This window comes from Nelumbo nucifera, chromosome 1 (assembly GCF_055504915.1).
Source record: "Nelumbo nucifera cultivar China Antique chromosome 1, China Antique-T2T, whole genome shotgun sequence".
Lineage (NCBI taxonomy): Eukaryota > Viridiplantae > Streptophyta > Magnoliopsida > Proteales > Nelumbonaceae > Nelumbo > Nelumbo nucifera.
In genome coordinates this window covers 177237977-177257576 of record NC_142649.1, presented here as the reverse complement: position 1 = coordinate 177257576, position 19600 = coordinate 177237977, and the positions used below count along the sequence as shown (strand labels likewise).

At 39.4% G+C, this 19600-nt stretch overlaps 2 protein-coding genes across 3 annotated transcripts; both read right to left on the bottom strand.

Annotated features, from left to right (window-relative positions):
* Positions 1 to 5412: 5412 nt before the first annotated feature.
* Positions 5413 to 7273, bottom strand: LOC104600401 (F-box/kelch-repeat protein At1g22040-like). Its single transcript, XM_010263326.3, has 2 exons — positions 6730 to 7273; positions 5413 to 6641 (listed from the first exon to the last, which is right to left on the bottom strand). Exons 1-2 carry the CDS (start codon positions 7196 to 7198, stop codon positions 5830 to 5832), a joined length of 1281 nt encoding a protein of 426 aa, XP_010261628.2. The 5' UTR covers positions 7199 to 7273; the 3' UTR covers positions 5413 to 5829.
* Positions 7274 to 9782: 2509 nt separating this feature from the next.
* On the bottom strand, positions 9783 to 19287 carry LOC104600402 (choline-phosphate cytidylyltransferase 2-like). 2 transcript variants are annotated; one of them, XM_019198285.2, is made up of 8 exons: positions 18854 to 19287; positions 16276 to 16389; positions 11817 to 11912; positions 11500 to 11542; positions 11250 to 11405; positions 11070 to 11150; positions 10206 to 10316; positions 9783 to 10128 (listed from the first exon to the last, which is right to left on the bottom strand). In XM_019198285.2, exons 1-8 carry the CDS (start codon positions 19108 to 19110, stop codon positions 10039 to 10041), a joined length of 948 nt encoding a protein of 315 aa, XP_019053830.1. In that variant the 5' UTR covers positions 19111 to 19287; the 3' UTR covers positions 9783 to 10038. The 2 variants fall into 2 exon arrangements, with proteins under 2 accessions (XP_019053830.1, XP_088751521.1); XM_088895395.1 differs by having other exon boundaries at positions 11082 to 11150; positions 18854 to 19263.
* Between the last annotated feature and the right edge of the window lie 313 nt (positions 19288 to 19600).

Sequence of the window (19600 nt, the reverse complement as noted above, 5' to 3'; positions counted from 1 at the left end):
GTCTTCGTCCTCGAAGAGTAGCTTCTGCTTGAGGCTTGAACTTGTTGGTGAAGGAAGGTTCTTCGACTGCTCCACGTACAGGGTTTCTTCCAAGGCCCAGATAGGAGGTTGGGTAGATGGCTAGTGAATGTTCTTGATGGTGGGAAAACCTATGGTTAGTCCCTGAGTTAAGTCCCTACCTGGCTGCTTCAAGGTAGAATTTTGGATGGTTCCTGGTGGTGATAGGAAAATTGGTGGCCAAGGCTGGGTCAAAATGGTATTTTGGATTGTTAGGGTGTTGGTTCCCATGCATTTTTCCCCAAGGGTGACTTAGGGCTACTACAGTATTTCACTTGAGGGATGATGTGAATGTGGTCCCTAAATGGTTTGGGTGGCACTCGCTTTCCCTAGTGGTTGTGGTAGTAGATGTGGGCAAAGTTTGACATGGCCTTGGGTCTTCTATTGGGCCCACCAGTTGTGGGGGTGTGCGGCTTCTGCTGCAAAGGTGGCTTCCGCTGCTGTTGTTGTGGCGGCATTGGCACTGATGCTGGCGCTAGCGCTGACTTCTTCCTGGAGTTGCTACGATCACTTCTGGTTGCATTGGTGGTGGTTGTAGAAATCTCTGCCATCAATGGTTGAGGGTGGTGTTGGAGTTGCAAGGTGACTACTCATCCAAGATCATCAGGATGTCAAGGTGAGGCGTCGGTGCCATTTTTGCCTGTATCATGAAGTCCATTCCGAGGACAATATCAAAATCATCTATGTGGACGACGGAGAGGTCAATCTCTCCATCCCAGGTGCCGAGTTGTAGTCTTACTCGGCGAGCCATGCCTTTAGTAGGTTTGGCACCTGTGTTAACTGCTTTGAGCCAGCCAGGCTCTTTGGAAACGGCCAAATTAAGTCTCTTGGCCTCTGCAATGGATATGAAGTTGTGAGTAGCCCCTGTGTCAAATAGGGCCTTGGTTGGCCTCCCGCCAATGGTTATATCAACATACCTCAGTCCTTTCTTGACTGAGGAGGGCTGTTTGGAGGTAGCCCCTTTCTTCATCATGGCATTGAAAAGTTGGAGGGCGCCCACTCTTAGCGCCTAGGTACTCCGTTCCCCATCACTCTGCTCATCATCACTTAGCTTGGCAATGAGGGCATTCAGCTTTGCTCGCTTTGGACAATTCCTAGTGAAGTGTTCCTCCCCACAAATGTAGCAAATGGGAGGACGGCTTGGTCTCCCTTGATATCTGTTGTTGTAGTAGCTTTGACTTTATTGTGGTCGCTTCCCTTTGTGGTGCTCGACTGGTTTGTGGTTGAAGGGTGGCTTCTCCTTCGGGGGACTTGGTTGTCTATCTCCCCACTCGAATGTGTGGTACGCAGGCTAGCTGGTCTGCTTCCTTCGTCATCCGAAAGTCTCCGATCACTAAGTTGTTCAGCCACGGCCATGGCAGAGGCAAGGTCCTAAACATTGCGTCGTTGGAGCTCGAGCTCGGCCCAAGGCTTTAGGCCATCCATGAAGTTGAACAATAAGTCATTGTCTGACATATCAGTGACTTCTAATGTGAGGGCTGAAAACTCTTTGACATAGTCATGGAGTGAGTCATCATGCTTGAGAGTCTTCATCTTGCGACGAGCGAGGTATTCCACGTTCTCTGGGTAGAACTGTCTCTTCAGCTCTCTTTTAAATTCAGCCCAGGTACGGATAACACACGTACCACGTTCTATATCAACACACCTTCTATGCCACCACAACATAGCAACATCAGTCAAATACATAGTAGCAGTATGCACCTGAGTCATTTCATCAGTCACGTTGGTGGCGGTAAGGTACTGCTCCATTTGCCACATGAAGTTGTCAAGCTCTCGTGCATTGCGGGTACCCGAATTGGGAGTTGGCTCCCTAATCTTGATGTGGGAGGGAGTATGTGCAAATGAAGTGCTGGCTGGATTAGCGACGGCCCTCTTCAGGATTGCACATTCTGCTTTGAGTTCCTCTAATTGAGCTTGGGTGTCGGAGGAGGCACATGCGGTGGATTTCATTGAGGCCCACTCCATTCTCATTTCATCTAGTTAGGCCTGGACGACCATTGATGTGGAGGTGCTTCTTCTCCACGTTGCCCACTCTTTCTTCATCTCATCGAGCTGGGCTTGAAAACTGTCAAGCCTGTCTTGGACCTGCGAGTTGGAGGAACTTGCTTCTTGTTGGCGCGCAGTGCTGCAAATTTGCTTGAGCATGCCATTGATTATGTCCCGGACCTCGTCCACGACTCCACTCAAGCGACCTTCAAACTCGACTAGTGTGTTGTCCATGGTTTCCATGTTTTGATGCAGCTCGTCTATCGAGTCTCGCATCTCACCTACGGTGGCTTTGCAACGCAGCATGCGCAACTCAACAGTTGCATGCTTGTTGGAAGATTTCTCACGCTTGCTGGGCTTCGGTGCCTTGTCCTTGCCGATGTCGTCGTCGGATGCATCATCGACCTCATGGGCTGTGGAGAGTCCATGCTCGATCTCCTCCACGATGTCCCTATTGTGCTTCATGTTGTCACTCGTGTCGCGGGTCGAATGGCTTAAAAGGAGCTCCTGCTCTGATACCAACTGTCACGGGGGTAATCGTTGGGGCCCCGTGCGGCACTCGAAAGGGCGAGTAAGCCTACGCAACAAAGCAAACACACACAAAAAGGCAACAAGATGGCACACGAATTAAAAAAAGGCTATTTGTATTGCAATAATCAGTGGCAAGCACAAGCACACAGTATAGTGTCGAGGGGATCTCGTGCTTAACCTTTACACGCTTATGAGCTCACTCGACTACCTACCTCCCCTCAAAGAGTACGTTAAGCTTTTGGTGGAGTGACAATAAGAAACATCAAAAAGGTGAAAAATCATACTACAGTATTACAATAATGTCATTGGCAATCCCCAATATAAAAGTACATGCATAACCCACCCATGACACACACTTGGACATTGGAGTGGCGACTATAGGCACGATGGTTGGCACTTGATGACGCGAAGAAGAGAACACTTGTTACAATAGTGCCATTCCCATCACCTAGTAGCGGAGATGGTCAATTTCTCTATTGGTTAGTAGTAGTCTAATACATGGTTTTGAAAATCGGATCAGTCAGATTGGATGGTCTTGATCTGGGAATCAGTCAGGCAATCGATTCCGTATTACCCTAAAATTACTTCTGAACAAAAAATGTTGATTTGATTAATGACCCACTGACTCGGGCGGTCGTATCACCAATCATTTGACTTGAATAATAGTTATGACTTTTTTATTTTAATTTTTTAAATCAGAACGGGCTGTCTATTCGAACTAGACAGTCAGACTGTTTGACCCAAGAACCGATAGTTAAAACGGTTCCGTGTCCAATCCTGTTTTTAAAACTTTTCTCTAATAACATGACTTCAAGACTAAACAATAAGAAAGACCCACTTTCTCTCCTACATTAAGGTGCTTCTTGTTAGTTGTCTTGTGTCAACCAATCCAAGCCTAATCAGGCCTAGCCCATTTTAGTTTTAGAGTAGAGTGTGAATGGACCGGTTTTGGGTTGGATCCCATGACTCATCTAAATCAAAATCAATTTAGACGGGTTGGACGGAGCAATAAAACATATTAAATTGGACCAGTCCAGACTTAATGGTTATTTATTAGATTGAATTGGATCTGGTCCATCTGCAATGGATTTATTTTGGATTGGGTCAGATTGAACCGATATGCTGTGCATACAAACACAGGTACGCATGAACCTGGGTTTGTGTTAAGACCAATCTAAATTAAAACTAATTTGAACAAATCGGATGGTCTAGACATCAAATTGGACTGGTCCAAATTGGTTCAAAATATTCATCGGATTGGATTTGACCTGATTCATCTGTAATGGATTAATATTGGACCGTATCGGATTGGACCAAATCTGGCCCAATTGACACTGTTATTTCAGAGACATCTGTACAGTCTACACTGGTTTCAAGATCAGATATCACGAATGGATCTTCAGTCAAAATTGAAAACAAACACAATATTAAGGGTGCAACATAAACAACGTAGGGTTTATAATGTGCCAGATCCAGCCAAGAAATTTTTAGTCCGTTGAGATAACAGTTCTTACATATGTTTTTTCTTTTATGTCTTTTTACTTATTTCCAAAACTTGATCACAATAAATCAAAACAAGAAACATAGAGAAGAAGAAGGTCCATTCCATTACCAAAGCGAAAAGCTTTGAAACGAAATCAGTTTTCCTCAATGCCCTGTTTGCACGTTCCTACACTTCTCCGTGCTTCTTACTTTCTCTTCCCCAATCCTCTTCCTTCCTGGGCTACATGCAGACTACGTACTAGTTTAGTTTCATGGAGATCTTCCTCCTCGTACATGAACAACAAGAGCTTCTCACCATTCATCCTCTGTTCTCTCTTTCTTTTTTTTTTCATCAACAAGCCATATATAGAGAGAGAGAGAGAGAATCAAACAATGAGTTTGATAGAGATTACAACTCCCAGTAGTGCAAGCACTCTTGGGTTTCCTTTCTTGATCAATATTTGGGTTTCCTTTTTTAACAGTCTGGGCTTTCCTTTTCATGCACTTTCTAAAATGGTTTTAGTAAGTTACATCTTAATTGGCATTTGTTGGTTGGTGGGGTATGGCCCCATATTAGACCTTTCGATGAATTTGAACAAGCCTGGGTCTTTAGGTTGTTGACCCGACCCCATTTTTTCTATAGCCAGTAGCTGAGTTTCTAAATTCTATGGAACTAATTTGTACCCTTGGTAGGTTTATCAACTTGTGTCTTAGCTCAACCCATACCCGAATGACCAAACTCTACCAAAACTTTGTTTGTGTTAACTGGCAAGCATGGTTTTCAAAATCAGACCAGACCGGAAAATTGGGAATCGGTCGTTTGATCGGTTCCGTTTTCCCCCAAAATTGTTGATTTTGATCAGTAAATCGTTGAATCGGCCGGTTAATTGTTCAAACGGTTTTGACCGCTTTCCAATTTTTTTAAAATTTTTTATTTTTTTGTCAAAATGGGCTGACCGTTCGAACCGATAACGGACCCTTGACTGGTTCGGTCACCGGTTCGTTTTTAAAAACCATGCTGGCAAGTCACCGGTGCAAATGTGTTAATGAAAAGGAAGTAAGAACAGACCAGAATTTGAATATTGCTGTAGATAGACAGACTAGAGAGAGTGGACAAGTATGCAACAAATCTAACTAACTACTTCAAAAACTCACATACCAATCAGAGTTTTAAGGTATAGACTATAATTTGATTTGATAAACTAATCGGGTACAATAATTTGGACCCATAACTCTCTATCTGGCCCAAGTAAACAAGTGGATTCACCTAAATTAGGGTCTGCAGTTCTTTTTTTTCTTCTTTTCTTTTATTCACTTGATACAGAAAAACAAGTACAGCAGGGACTAGAAAGATCATTAAACCAAAGATTCAGTGTGAGAAGTAAAAGTTTTAAATTTTCTTTCTTTTGTTGTTAACCATGAATTTGAGTACTATGCATGTATGCTATTTGGATATATACATAGTTCGACAAAATCAATCCAACTAAATTAGAGATGATTTGGGCACATCCAATTTTTGATAAATTTACCTAGCACACATGTTAAAATACAAAAGCACCCTTGTGTTTTGGATTTTATTACTTATGAATAACAGGGTTTTCCTTGTCTTTTCACCACAGATGTACCCAAAACATCAGCAGTCAGCAGACTCAGCACTCGTAAGTTTCTGAGTTCCTCTGCTCTGTCTGTTCAACTAATCAGAAATTGAGCTGATCAAAACTAGAATAACTTAGCTTCAGGAGAGGGAAGTAAAAAGGACCCACTTTCTCTCTTCTACAAATGTATTAAGGTGCTGTCTATTAGTCGCTGAAACCCATCCAAGCCAAGCTCTGAATCAATTCTCTTCCAACTCAATTGTCCCCTTATTTCTCTAGTTTGAACAGTTTCTTCAGAGGGCCTAGCCCATTTCAGAGCCATCTCTACACTGGTTTCAAGCTCAAATATCATGAATGGCTCCTCAGTCAAGGCCCAAAGACTGTCTTCCTCAACTCCCAGAATTTTCCCTTTGAAACCCTTCTCCACATATGTTCTCCCTATCAGACCCAGGCAGTCCCACCCCTTCCTCCCTTCATCCCAAACCACAACCATGTTAGACCCCATCTTCAGCCCAAACATCCTTCCCTTGAAACAAACCACACAAGGCACCTTCTCCTCCAGTGATTGCAGGTGCTTCGGCCACATCTCTGGCACTAGATGCCACTTCTGCAGCTTGGGCATGAATACTTCCCCGGAAGAAACAATCTCCAGTCCTGCCCCTCCAAGTCGCTTGCCACCCAGCACCCAGACTTCACCCTTAAAGACAAACCCAGCAGCCATGAATCTTGGCTCATTCAATTGAGCAAGCTTGTTCCACTGGCACCCATCAAAGGTCATAGTCATGGACGTTGCTTGGTTCCCAATGGTCCCACCAGCAACAACGAGACGCGAACCAAGGCCAACCCAGGCAGACCATAAAGGATTGAAGTCTTCATTCGGAACCTGGATTATGTCGTAGGCCAATTCTTCACCCTTGAGCAAACAAGAATCAGTGTTGCCCTGACAAGTGGAAGTGGCTGCAGCATCAACATCAGGTGCTTGTGAGCTGCCTGCAAAGGGAAAAGACGTTTCAGAATCATGGAGAATGCATTAAAAAAGAAAAAAAAATATTGAAATAGGAGTGGCTTATTCATTTACCAGCCATATGGTGGGCAGCTGCAGCCCCAGAGTTGATGACAAACTGTTCGACGGAAAACAGGATGAGGCTAAGATAAGGTTCATCTAGGCTCCGAATGAAGTGCAGGAAAATGTGGCCAGTAGTGGAAATAGCACGGCGAGAAAGTAGAGAAGTGAGGGTATCAGCAGCTGGTTTAGGGAGCGACAGGCAACGATGGTAGAGAGGATCGACAATGCACCAGTGGAGCTCATCAGCAGAGGAGTCGGAGGGTGAGAGGGAAAGGAAGAGGAGTTGTTGGGAAGGGAGATTTAAGGATTTCCGAATTGGGTTGAGAATGGAAGGAGAGAGAGTGGCTCTCCAGATGCGTGAGGTAGAGCGAGCAGAGGCAAGATGGGAATGTGAGAGATGGGCAAGGCAGAGCAAGGCAAGGTCGTCGGGAAGGCCAGGTATGATGGGAGTTGCTTCAGCTGCTGCTGCTTCTCCTTCCATTGTGGTCTATGATGTTGTGGCCTGTGGCTTGTGGGTGCCGACTGCTGCCGATTGAGTTACTTATGCAGCAGAAGAGAAATTCCTGTTTGATTTGCTGTCTAGTTGGATTGCTTGGGGATTTGGATTTTGGAGTGATGTTGGGTCTGAGCTGAGGTGAGCGTGCTTCACGTGGGGAGCCGGGGGACAGAAGGTCAGTCAAACAGCACTTTTTCTTGGTTTACTACGTAACAGGGACGGTGGGAGTACAGTGAGAGAGGGACGGATTGAGGGCAGAGGGAGTTCACATTCCCTCCGTGTATTTCCAATGATGACATCGTCATTTCTGGCATATCATCCCGAATGTTCCCAATAAACGTTGTGAGGCGGAGATGTAAATTCTCCATTCCCATTCCTGCCAAGTAGACTTATCAACGATACCCCAATCCCATAATGTCTATCGGATTGGATTCAAATGGCATAAGTAGAATCCAATTAAAAATCAGATCAAACTCGGATTCACCCCATCTGATTCAATAAAAATCCGAGTCTGATATATTTATTAAAATAAATATATTTGGTAACAGTTTTATTGCTTCAACCTATAAAGCTCACTGTGCCACCGGGGTGGCCGATTTTTTTTTTTTTTAAGGCAACATGGGGTGGCCGATTTCAACATTCAAATCCTATCCAAATATAATTTGTCTAGGAAATATAAAAAGATTTTTTAAAATTACATGGTGTGACTATGATACTGAAAAAAGGCTTATAATAAAAGTGATGTTTTGATTAGTCAAAGTTTTTCTAATGATATACCTTTTCCGGCTTCATAGATTTCACCTTGTTATATATGCATTATAAATATTAAATTAAATATAATTTGATTCCTATTTTTATTGAATCGGATGGGTTCAAATAATTGGATTAGATGTTGAATCGGGTTTGGGACTTTCGGAGTCCAATGACAGCGCTAACCATTAGGCAATGTTGATTCCACAAAAGGAATATAAATCAAAACGAGGCCAGGCTTAGCCTTTCTACCTTCCAGGATAATTTTTTCATCTTATTAGACTGCACATAGACCTGGCAAAAAGTTGATTCAACCCGCGAATTCAACCCGATCCAACCCAAAAAAACAAGATTAGAGTCTCATATTTAGCTACCTGAATCCGAAAATGACCCGACCTGACCTGGAAAAACTGAGTTGGGTTAAAATGTTAGATTGGGTCATGGGTTAATTCGCTGACCCGATTATCAAGTCTAATTAGGACTATTATGCATTGTTAGAAGTTTCCACACTTTACTCCTTATTGCTTGCTCTTTAAATTGTTAAATGTTCAACATTGTTTATTTTGTATTTGGAATTTTAAGGTTAATTCCTTTAATTTTGACATTTTTTATGTAGTTTTTCTTTATTTTTTAATTTTCAATTATTTTTTGGATGACCCGAATTGACCCATGGGTCAACCCTAACCCGAACATTTGGGGTTAGGGTCTAACATTTGATAACCCACCCCCAATATTCAACCCAATCCAAAATCAACCCATAGTGTCTTGACCCAACCCAAACCCAACCCACCCAACCCAATTGCCAGGTCTAACCGCACACCATAAAATATCCGTGATTCTCTCTTACCTTCATAAGCCATATCTACGATTCATGTAAATTTAAGTAATCAAGCCGTAGTGCTACATAAAAGGAGACACTCCAGCCTGATTGAAAGGGTGTAAATTGGATCAGATTTTGTCCAATCTGATCCGGTACAATATGAGTCCATTACAAATGGACTAGGTCCAATCCAATCCGATGTTATACTTTGGACTATTTTGGACCGGTCCAATTCAATGTTTAGAGCATCCAATCTGTTTAAATTAGTTTTAAATTAGATCGGTTCCAACCCAAAACCTAATCCATTGACATCTGTATTCTTATCTTCTATCAATGGACTGGATATTAGTTCAATCCAACCCAATCCAATATAAATCCATTACAGATAGACCAGGTCCAATCCAATCCTATAAAGACTTTGGACCATTAAGTCTGGACTGGTCCATTTCAATGTCTGTCTTATTGGTCCTTCCAATCCATCCAAACTTATTTTGATTTGGACGTGGTCCAACCCAAAACCGGTTAACTGACAACCCTACCTGATTGCAATTAGGAAGCTCTGCAACAGCTTAATGACATGATAAGTAAACATAGCTGGTACTCAGGGCCAGGGACATTATAGATATCTGACAACTGAAATATATATTATTATCTGATAGTCTCCGCCCCTGGGATAACACCCGGGGCCTCTGACAAAAAAGTAAAATTACCTTGTTGCCCTCGACCCCATCCTTGGTAACAACATTAGCCATAAACATGTAAATTGCAGATATTTGTCTAATATTAGTTATTTTTTAACAGTAAAACCAATAAACCATACACCCTTAGCCCAGTGGCCAAGTACCCACCGACCAAAGGCCACTGAAATAGCAAGGCTGAATATGATACACAACACAGGTACAAAAACCCAGCAAGCATGCAAGAAACATCAAGGAAAATGAAGCAAACAACTCTTCATGATGATGAAACAAATGGAGGGATGCAATAATAATCAACAAATGGAAGCAATGAAATGAGACATTTAATTACATCTAAACATTAGATGAAGATACTGGTACAATTCTCAAGCCCCTTCATGCAATGGTGTAGACTAGATGCAGTGAATCGTAGTATTACCATTGTCAGAATATGCACCACCACCAATTTTACAAGCACACAATAGCATAAGAGAAGAAAATTATACCAACTATGACTCTGCACCTAAGTTTATTATTTTTTCCCTCCATTTCCAACAAAGGACTTGAAACCATTCATCTCAAGATTCCTCATCATGGAGGAGGCTCATCATCACTCTTGATTGCTGCCTTCTCAGCCCTTCTTGGATTCGGTCTTTAATGGCAGTTTCCTATTCATAACATAAGAAGACAGGATAAGGAAAGAGGTAATGGATGGGACGTTAGAGGAAAGTAACTCTTAACTTACCATTATGTGGCAGCGCTCCTCAAACTTCTCAAGGAAACCTGCAATCCAGCGATCTGCATTCTCAACCCACTCTCCATGATGCATACCAGCTGTCTTGACCACAATATGCAACTGAAATCAATACAGCATAAGGCCATCAGAAAGCTCTCCAATTCTCCGAAAAAACATCCTTTGAAATTAAGTCACATAATATCTTAGTTTAAATATTTTATTTGAATATGTGCAACCCCTCAAATGCAATACCTCAATGATCAATTAAATAAGAAAAAAAAATTGTCCAAAGGTTCATTCTGTTCACTCAACAGGTTCCTAGAAAAGGGGGAGGGGCTTTTGGGCCACAGCTTGGCCCATGAACATAGGGTGGAACATGTGGATACCTTTTCAATCCAAAACATGCCGCCACATGAAAGATTCTTTTGGTTGTTCAGATATCTTCTCTAAAGGAAAGACCTAGCAAATCATGCCTATGTGTGTATTTTTGCATCCATATGTACCAGTGTGGTTTTAATAAGAATGCTGTTACAGTTAACTCTTACATATCAGTTGCAATTCCTAAACAAAGAGACCATATTACTACATAAAAGGATTTTCAGATCATTAGAACAGAAATCGACTTCAATGCTCACAAGATCGTGCTCACACCATTCACACAGTCCCTTGTAGCCTTGCATTGGGAATATCTCCCCATGAAAAAAAAAAACATACAAGTATGGAGATATTCCCAATGCATGGTGTAAAAGGCTGTGCAAATGGTGTGAGCACAGTCTTGTGAGCACTGAAGCCGATCTCATTAGAACAATAACTAATAACAGGCCCAAATAAATATCTGATCGAGAAATTGCATTTCATTCAGGAAATACAAACCTTCTGTCCAACCTTCTCTTGATGTTCCTTCACTTTTTCACGCAATTTCGTTATTCTCATATTCACTCTCAATTGTTTCTCCTACCACCAATAAAAGACAATTTCAGTCAGGAAATCCTGTTAAGAAATCCTTTGTCACATGGTAATAAAAATTATTAACATTTATGCATCTGATTGCACCTTCACATAGCTCACACCAAGGTCCTTCCTTGAGTAACCGCGAGCTAAGTTTCGCATTATGTACTGGTTGTAGTCTTTAAGAATCCTCATTATAATATCTGATGTTGATATTCCTTTGGTGCGTTGTGTCTCCTTAAATTTCCCAACTGCTTTAACCTATATCCATATGTGTTTTGATTGGTTAATCTGCATAATTAAATAAACTAATTGTGCAAATAATTATGATGAAGCTACAAAGGAAGCAACTAACAAATTCATAGACATCCTTGCCTGCCCCACTTGCATCTGCATATCTAAACAGAATCCGTTAAAAAATGTCAGATCTTTGACATGAGATAAAACACTTTATATATTCTACATCTAGAATTACAACTGAAAAAGAGACCAGTTTTCATATTATTGTCAAGGATTAAAGCTTGAAGCTATATTATGAACATTCATGACCAGTATGTGGAACAAGCAAACTATTTCATAGGATACATGATGTAAGCAAATGTAAGTCTTAGTAAGAAAGAATTAAAAGTAAAGCTACCAAATATTTGAAAGATACGGGCTCATCGATCTTACGGAAGAGAGTCATGGGCCACATAATCTATCTTGTGTTTATCAAGGAACTCCTGTGTAATGACCCATGGAGCATCAGGAATAACTTCATCAACCCACCTATATATGCATTGAACAGTTATTAGCCAACCAAACATCAAGCAACAAAAGCACTTTCTATTTTTTAACATTAACAAGGAACAATAGATAAATCCCTGCATTTTTTTATTAAAAAGAAAATTTAAATATCTGTAACAAAGTCTTATTAGATGAAGTAGGATTAGGAGCTAGGAATTGGTAAAAATGCTGCTTGACGTCACAAAACATTTACTTAAATTAGCATATTTATAAATTATAGTAGGAACAAATTTCATATGTTATGATGTCAATTATGTCTTAGAAAATTTAGAACCTACAGACCCAAAAAAATGCACATAGTTGGAGTGTAAAAGGAATTTTGTGCAGACTGGTAACTGTTGATTTTAATATATTCTGTTATAGCAAAGCAGGAGCGGAAACAGTTGAGAGGAACAATCTCCTAAGGCCTTGTTCATTTACCGCTATCTTACTTACCTAGGTAAATTCACTTACCCATGTTCTTTCTATTGAAATTTACCCAGGTAAATGAGACACTCCAACTTACCCATGTTCTTTTGCCTCACCAACTTTCCTGGGTAAGAGGCCCATTTTTTACACTATTGCCAACATTACCCTTTTGTCTCTCCTCAATTCTCTTTGTTGATTGCGTAGAAGGAAGAGAGAGAGAGAGAGAGAGAGAAAGAAAGAAAGAGGAGGCCTGGGAGGGGACTGGGAAGAATGGAGGTGTGTGACCTTCAGCAAGTGAATCTCCGCTGCTGGGAGGAGGAGATATGGTAGAAGGGATGGTGGATTATAAAGGTCACCGGGTTAGCAGATCCAAGAGCGGCGGTTGGAGATCTGCATCGTTCATCATAGGTGAGTTCTTTTCTTAATTAATTTTCTTTTTTGGTTTGCTTACTTGTTAACAGGGGTATTTTCGACTGGAAAAAATCACCCCACGATGGGAAAGTAACTTACCCACCTCTGAGGTGGGTAAGATTTTCCCAGGTAAATGGCCAAAATACTTACCCGGGGGGATCTGTATTTTCCATGGGCCCCACATGTATTTGCAAAAGAACGTGGGAAAGTTGACCCCAACATAGTGGTAAACGAACGGGGCCTAAGTCCCAAGTAAAGATTCTGGTAAGTAGGGAATGTCTTCCTCGCTGAATGAGTGCCACTAAGTATAGGCATGAATTCTTAGACATTTTTGGTGAAGTAATGATACAATGAGAATGAGATGGTAATTTCCTCAACTTAGAAATCCTCATACCAAATGTTTTTTCTTGTTTCATTTTTTTCCTCTTTTGATTGACAGACTTGTCATATTTGCTTGGGTTCAGTTACACAATGTTCCGCCATTCCACACTAGAAAAGGGCTATATTCTGTCCATTGTTGTCAAGGCACCACACCACCACCTAGGCAACTAAACTCCAAAGAGTGTCCCCCGTTCTCCAATAAAAAAAATAGAAATGGTAGTTCAAACTTTTTACTTCTAGAATTTCTGCTGAACCCAACAAGAGGTTATTGCAGTCCTGAAGATCCTCTCACAAATTGCAAATTGGAGTGACACAAAGGATACCTTTGAAGCAAAGAGACAGGAACTGGGAAAGATTCTTACCCTCTCTAGTTATTTCAGAGGTTTTTTTATCAGTAAGATTTCAGAGGTTTTCACTTGTCTATTCATCCCTTTTTTTCTTTTTCCTTTTTTCCAAAATTTATGTACTTTCTACAACTTCGTTAGAGTTTCCAAGTTCCAATGAATTCTTTTCTATAAAAATAGAGAACTTGAATTGTTTTAAAGTCTGTTGTGGACTTGTTGCTCTAATATTTATTCCAGCATGCCATTACTTTCTTGTTAGACAAATGCCTGAGCTGTTACTGTTAAATACCAAACACTGTTGCTTCAGCAATGCATATTCTTTTTCTTTTTCTTTCTTTTTTTTTTTTGCCTATCTGATAAACCAATGCAAATTTTGTTAGCTGTTGGTATAGGAGAAAGAGAAAATAGAGTGTCCAATTTTCTGATCAGGGAAAAAGAAAACAGAAGTAAAGATTATCATGAAACAACAAAAAGTATCATAATGTATTTAACTTGTTGTTACTTGTTAGTTCTTTTAATTTGTTGATTAGTTAATTTAAATTAATTACTTAGTTTGATTTGTTCCCATGTTATTGAATTCATCTTTTTATGTGTCGTTTAATTTGTTTATTTGCTTTTTTGTTATGCAATATTGTGTTTTAAATATGGAAATTAATAGATTTACAGTGCTACTGCTTTATGAATATTACAATTGACAATGCTGATATGAAATTCATTGTTATATAGTAGAGGCCATTAATATTTTTCAATTTATATGATTTCTGTTGGCTATACAAAGCTAGGGAACTAAACTAGAATTCTCTGTCTTCCGTAAAATTTCAAAGCAACACCTTGGTGCTCCACTGACCACTGTGATCTAGGTTTGCTTATATACCTTGACCATATAAGTCCTCAAGTCTTTTATGCTACTTCCTGGAAACTCTTTGGTATTATGTTGCTCATTTAGAGGCCTCAACTTAATACCAGATCAACGCTCCTCAGTGATCTACCCATTGGTCTTCTATGCAGTGCAACCATCTCAACAAACCTTGCTGGGTCTTGTCATCTATTGGCCCTACCTGGATATTCTCATAACTGCCCAGAGTATTGATTCTGTCCTTCCAAGATTTGCCAGTCATTCATCTCAACTTCACCTTCACCTGAGTTCAACTCAACTCAAATCAACAAAGCATAACCCCAACTATTTGGCTTCAGTTAAATGAATCCTATTTTGCCATCCACTTTCTAATTGACCATATTTTCTGCTAAATTGTGAATCTTCAGTTTTTTTGTCACTATATCAACCCACATTATTTTTTGCCCACCTAGATCTTCTAAATACACATTTTGCATGACTAACTCTTTTTCACTAGTAAACTCTATTGTTTTCTATTCACATGACAGCTGATAAGAAATATTGAAAAGCACAACCACATCATGACACAAAGAGATGATCCCAACATTTGACATTACCACCTCCCTCTTTGACAAGGTTTTTAAAACTGGACCAGACAGGGAGCCATTCTGGGGTCCAGTTCCTGAGTCAAATGGTCCGAACCATAGTTGTCAAGGCGATGCCTAGGCGACAAGGTGCCTTTGGAGGCTTGCCTCGCCCAGTTGCTAAGCAGTTTTGCATACTGTGTAATAAAATACTTTTATATTGCTATTTTTTTGAGATTATAATTATAAAATAGATATTATTAAAGAAAAATATTCATTTTTTGTGTTTATAAACTAATTTCTTTTTATTATTTTCTTATTTGTTAGGATTTAATCAACACAAACACTGCTAACTGCTGTATTGAACCCTCAATGACTTCAAAATCTGAACCAATAAATAAGGGAAGAACTTAAAATTTTGTCTAATCGACACATTTTTTCTTCCACATCATCGTCTTCTTCTTCTTCCACCTTTTCTTTCCTTTCTTCTTTTTCTTCTCATAAATATGTTGATTTTCTAGACTTAAACATGAAGTTTATAATTTTCTTATGAAAATTATGGACAGTTATTAAAGAAAGTTGGTTATTGGAACCAAGGGAACTACCCTAGGATATGTGATTTTTACTTAAAAAAAAAAAATCCATTGCCTAGGCGACTAGGCGACTAGGCGACAAGGCACCCCCTGACCCACTCTGACAAAAAAATGAAAAATTAAAAAACAAAAAACGGCCAAAAACTATTGTCCTGGTTGACAGTTCGACAGTTTGATCGCCTGGGTCAGCAGTTCACTGACCAAATCAACGGTTTTTGGCCAAAAGCGGTTTTGGGGTGAAACAGAACCGTTCAGGTGACCGGTTCCTAGTTTTTCCGGTCCAACCATATGGTCCGGTCCGGTTTTAAATACACTGCTCTTTGAGCACAAAAACCTTTCAATCAGAGGAAGCAGATGAAAGCATGCTGCTCTATAAAGTTAAGTGATTTGTTTCTAGATCTGTGATGTCCCCTTACATAATCATTTATTATCAGTTCTTACATAATAATTTTGCTTTGCTACATAGATAAAGAATATGAAATTTCTCCATCTTATGCTATGGATCCACTTTACAAAGGAAATTACAAGTATGAAAATTCAAGGTAAATTCAATAATATCATGTGGATGCCTGATAATTGAAACATGAAATGGAGTAAACCAAGAAAATGAAGCAAAGTAGATGGAAAGAAAAAAACTACAATGACCATCTGAAAATTGGGCATCTACCTTCTTGGAAAAGGTTCCAGAAAGTTTATTCCATGAATACTAAAAATGCCATTAGGAGTGCTAAGTACCATACCTCATGCATTCTAAAGATAATTAACACCCATGAAATTAACCAACAATACCTGCAGTGACGAAGTGACTCGTATCGTTCAGTTTCAGTCATAACAGTTTTTCCTTTGTACCTATGGGTAACCTCATCATTGCAGCAACCAACAAGTAGATATGTGTTTGGGAACCTGAAAACATAAACAGATTAAACAAACTAAGGACAACAATGTATTTCTACTGGGAAAAATAGATTTACCTGAATTGAAAGAACAACCATGAGGAAAAATAGGAAGTCAAGAAAAGTTGAAGTTCAGTAAGCAACAAAAAGCAACACAGAGGCATGGACTTACACAACCTTGCTAAGGGTTCTTTTGATAAGATGAATCCAACATGGTGCTTAAGAGAAGAGAAAGAATGGATAACACAAAATGGAATTTTAGATTTGGTTCTAGCTGTCAACCAGGCTCAAATAAAAAGAAAAAGACCATTACTCAATGTTGGTCCCAGCTATATGGGGAATCCATGTTCACACTTGTCAGCCAGAGATTAGACCAACCAGACCCAAATAAGGTGCATTTATATTATTATCTTTTATCAATAAGATACATTTATACTATTAATCCAAAATGTGTGCAAAGAATGAAAGAAAACATTGCACGATAGTAAGAAACCAAAAATCAAGAAGAAAAAGGCATTTCTGTCCACAGTAAGTACAAAGAAACTTTTACTTGACTCCATATAAGAAATAATCCATGTTTAATTGAAAACATAAATTCAAACTCCCCACCACAGTAGTGATTACTGCTCCACTTCTCAAAGGAGAAAAACTGGAAAGGCAAAATCTGCATGTCTCTAAAGAGAGAATCAATCTAACAAACAAAATCTCATAATAGAGGGGCAATTACCAACCAAATTGCTGGTTCTAGTTATTCAGGGTCTTGGTAGAGATGGACTGTTTACAAGCTAAACCTTTGGCATTTCTTGCACAACTGGCCACTCTCAAACTTGAACTCACATTCTCACACTTGTCGGCCCTAGATTTACTATTTCACCAAGCAATCCAATCTTCATCAAGTATAAAATTAAAATCCAAGAAAATTAATAAATAAAAAAAAAACATCTTGTCACCCATCTTCATGGCTCCTCATAGGTACTGGTGTTCAAAGAAACCCACAAAGTCAAAATACATAAACTAACCAAACAAAATTCTGAAATGATCCATGAGTCAAGAAACTGCTTTGGGAGCTGCTGCACCATATTTCCCATGGCAGCCACATCTTTTGAGATCCCAAGGATAGATACGAGGCTCCTGCTTCCGGGGTCAGTTGACTTGACTAGTCAGTTGAGGCCTTGAGGGCAAGACCAACTGCATTACTAACTAGTTGGTTGATACTCATGATGTGGTCATCTAGGATGACTAAGCATCAACTAAGTCAACTAGTTGATTAATAACTAGTCAACCACAAAAAAAAAGTCATTTTAAATCTTTATTTGTTTGTTAATGTCTCTGATTTTTTAAAATAAAATAGAATATGTTTACATTTTGTTATATTCATGCTGTTGCTCTGAATATTTGTGATATAACATGATTGGATGATGGTATATAAAATAGAAAAAAAAACATAAAATAAAAGAAGGCAGCAGAGTTCTTCAAAGTTTTCATCCAATCAGTGGTGTGTTGGTATGGAATTGCCGCAAAAAAAGGGCACATAAAACAGGCAAGGTTGCCCTCTTTCTTTAAAAAACGAGGACTGTGATTCCCTATTCTAATCTATCTAACCTAACTTTTTCTTTGTTTGCAACACAAAGGATGTAAACTAAATGTTAAATACCAATCTTTTCATGCATAATTATAGTCTATATTAACTTATTTATACGAGAACATGAGTATCTTAAATTTGGAACATATCTTATTTTATCAACTAGTCAGAACATAGGCACCAACTTGTTATTGCATCAACTAGAGAGGCCAGAATCGCTGGTCATAGCTTCATTGCATTGATAAAACTGATAATAAGTTAACAACTGAACAACAATTGTATGTAGCAATGTTTAACATGAACCTACTAATTAAACAACTTGGTGACACATCACTATCAAAGACAGAAAACAGAAATAGGTAAGATTATCAATATTCCTCTCATTGAGTATCTTATTTAAGTAAAATTTATCAACTCATTCCAACAACTATGGTCCTTATTGACTGTTAATGCTATTTCTATGTTCCAACCACCAGAAGTTGGCAATAATTCAAACAAAAAAAGAGTTTTGAAGTTAAGCTCTAATAAACAGTAAATCCATTTTCATTTCCCGCTAACAATAGGAATAGTTTCCACGGAAGCAATTAACGGGTATTCTTGGCATTAATACCGCAAACCAACGTGTTCATAATTAAATTAATTAAAAAAAATCTCCGAAGAACATGGTCGTTACAAACGCTGATAACCACCTCTTCGAGTTCAGAGTATGGATAAACGAGTAAAATTATTAATAAGTATGCAATAAGCCAACAAACATTCAAACTATCAGTAAATAAGATGCCCTGCAAATAGAAAGAAAGTTGGATGAATTCAAATCATTACAGTAAGATAACTCTGTATTTCGAGAATCATTTCAAGGTTCCGCACATCCAATTAACGTGAGGCAACTTACAATTTCTTTGCCTGCTCGAGCGATCGAGCGTGGCCGAGATGGAAAAGGTCGTAGATGCCATCGGCATAAACACGAACAGGCTTATCTTTGGAATTGTTATCAGTTTCTGTAGCTGCCGCAGCCGACAACGGAGTTAGAAGCGACTCGGATCCTACGGAAGAAGAAGAATTCTCAGTTGCTGCTGATTCTCCGGCGTCGGCTGCGGCCGAATCGTCGTCCTTAGGTAAACCCTGCCGCTTCAGAGGCAAGCGCGTCATGGACCTATAACCGTGTCTGGTCAGGCAGAGGACAGCTTCCAATGTCAGATCTCAGTCAGAGAGTGAGAGAATGTGAAAGCCGCACCTCTAATCTCTCCCTTCAGCATTCAGAGGAGAACAGGAGCGAGAGCGAGAGCGAGAGTGACAGATATCAGACGGATGGGCCGGTGGGGACGTATTGAAGAAACTACTGATACAGATTTTGATTTTCTCGTTAATTTATTATTATTAATCAAATAAATGGTTAAACAATAAACACTGAACTTCACATCACCTTATAATTAACAAAATAGCCTTCAGTGTTCGTTTATTTACGAAATTAAATTTTATTTGTTTAGGTAAATCCGAAGTAAGATGCATGTATTTTATTTGTTTACGAATACGAAATTAAATTTTATTATTTAATAGTCCTTTGAATTTCATTTTTTTAAATTTAATACCGTGTCACTTTATCCAAACTTTTAAAACTTACCTGCCATTAACTAGTTGT

Excerpts from the sequence above, each read along its gene's own strand:
- LOC104600401 (XM_010263326.3), bottom strand. The coding sequence starts at position 7,198 with ATGGAAGGAGAAGCAGCAGCAGCTGAAGCAACTCCCATCATACCTGGC. Across the intron at positions 6,642-6,729 it reads AGCTGCCCACCATATGGCTG|GCAGCTCACAAGCACCTGAT; the intron begins GTAAATGAATAA and ends TTCCCTTTGCAG.
- LOC104600402 (XM_019198285.2), bottom strand. The coding sequence starts at position 19,110 with ATGACGCGCTTGCCTCTGAAGCGGCAGGGTTTACCTAAGGACGACGAT. Across the intron at positions 11,406-11,499 it reads GCAAGGATGTCTATGAATTT|GTTAAAGCAGTTGGGAAATT; the intron begins GTTAGTTGCTTC and ends ATATGGATATAG. Across the intron at positions 10,129-10,205 it reads AGGAGCGCTGCCACATAATG|GAAACTGCCATTAAAGACCG; the intron begins GTAAGTTAAGAG and ends TGTTATGAATAG.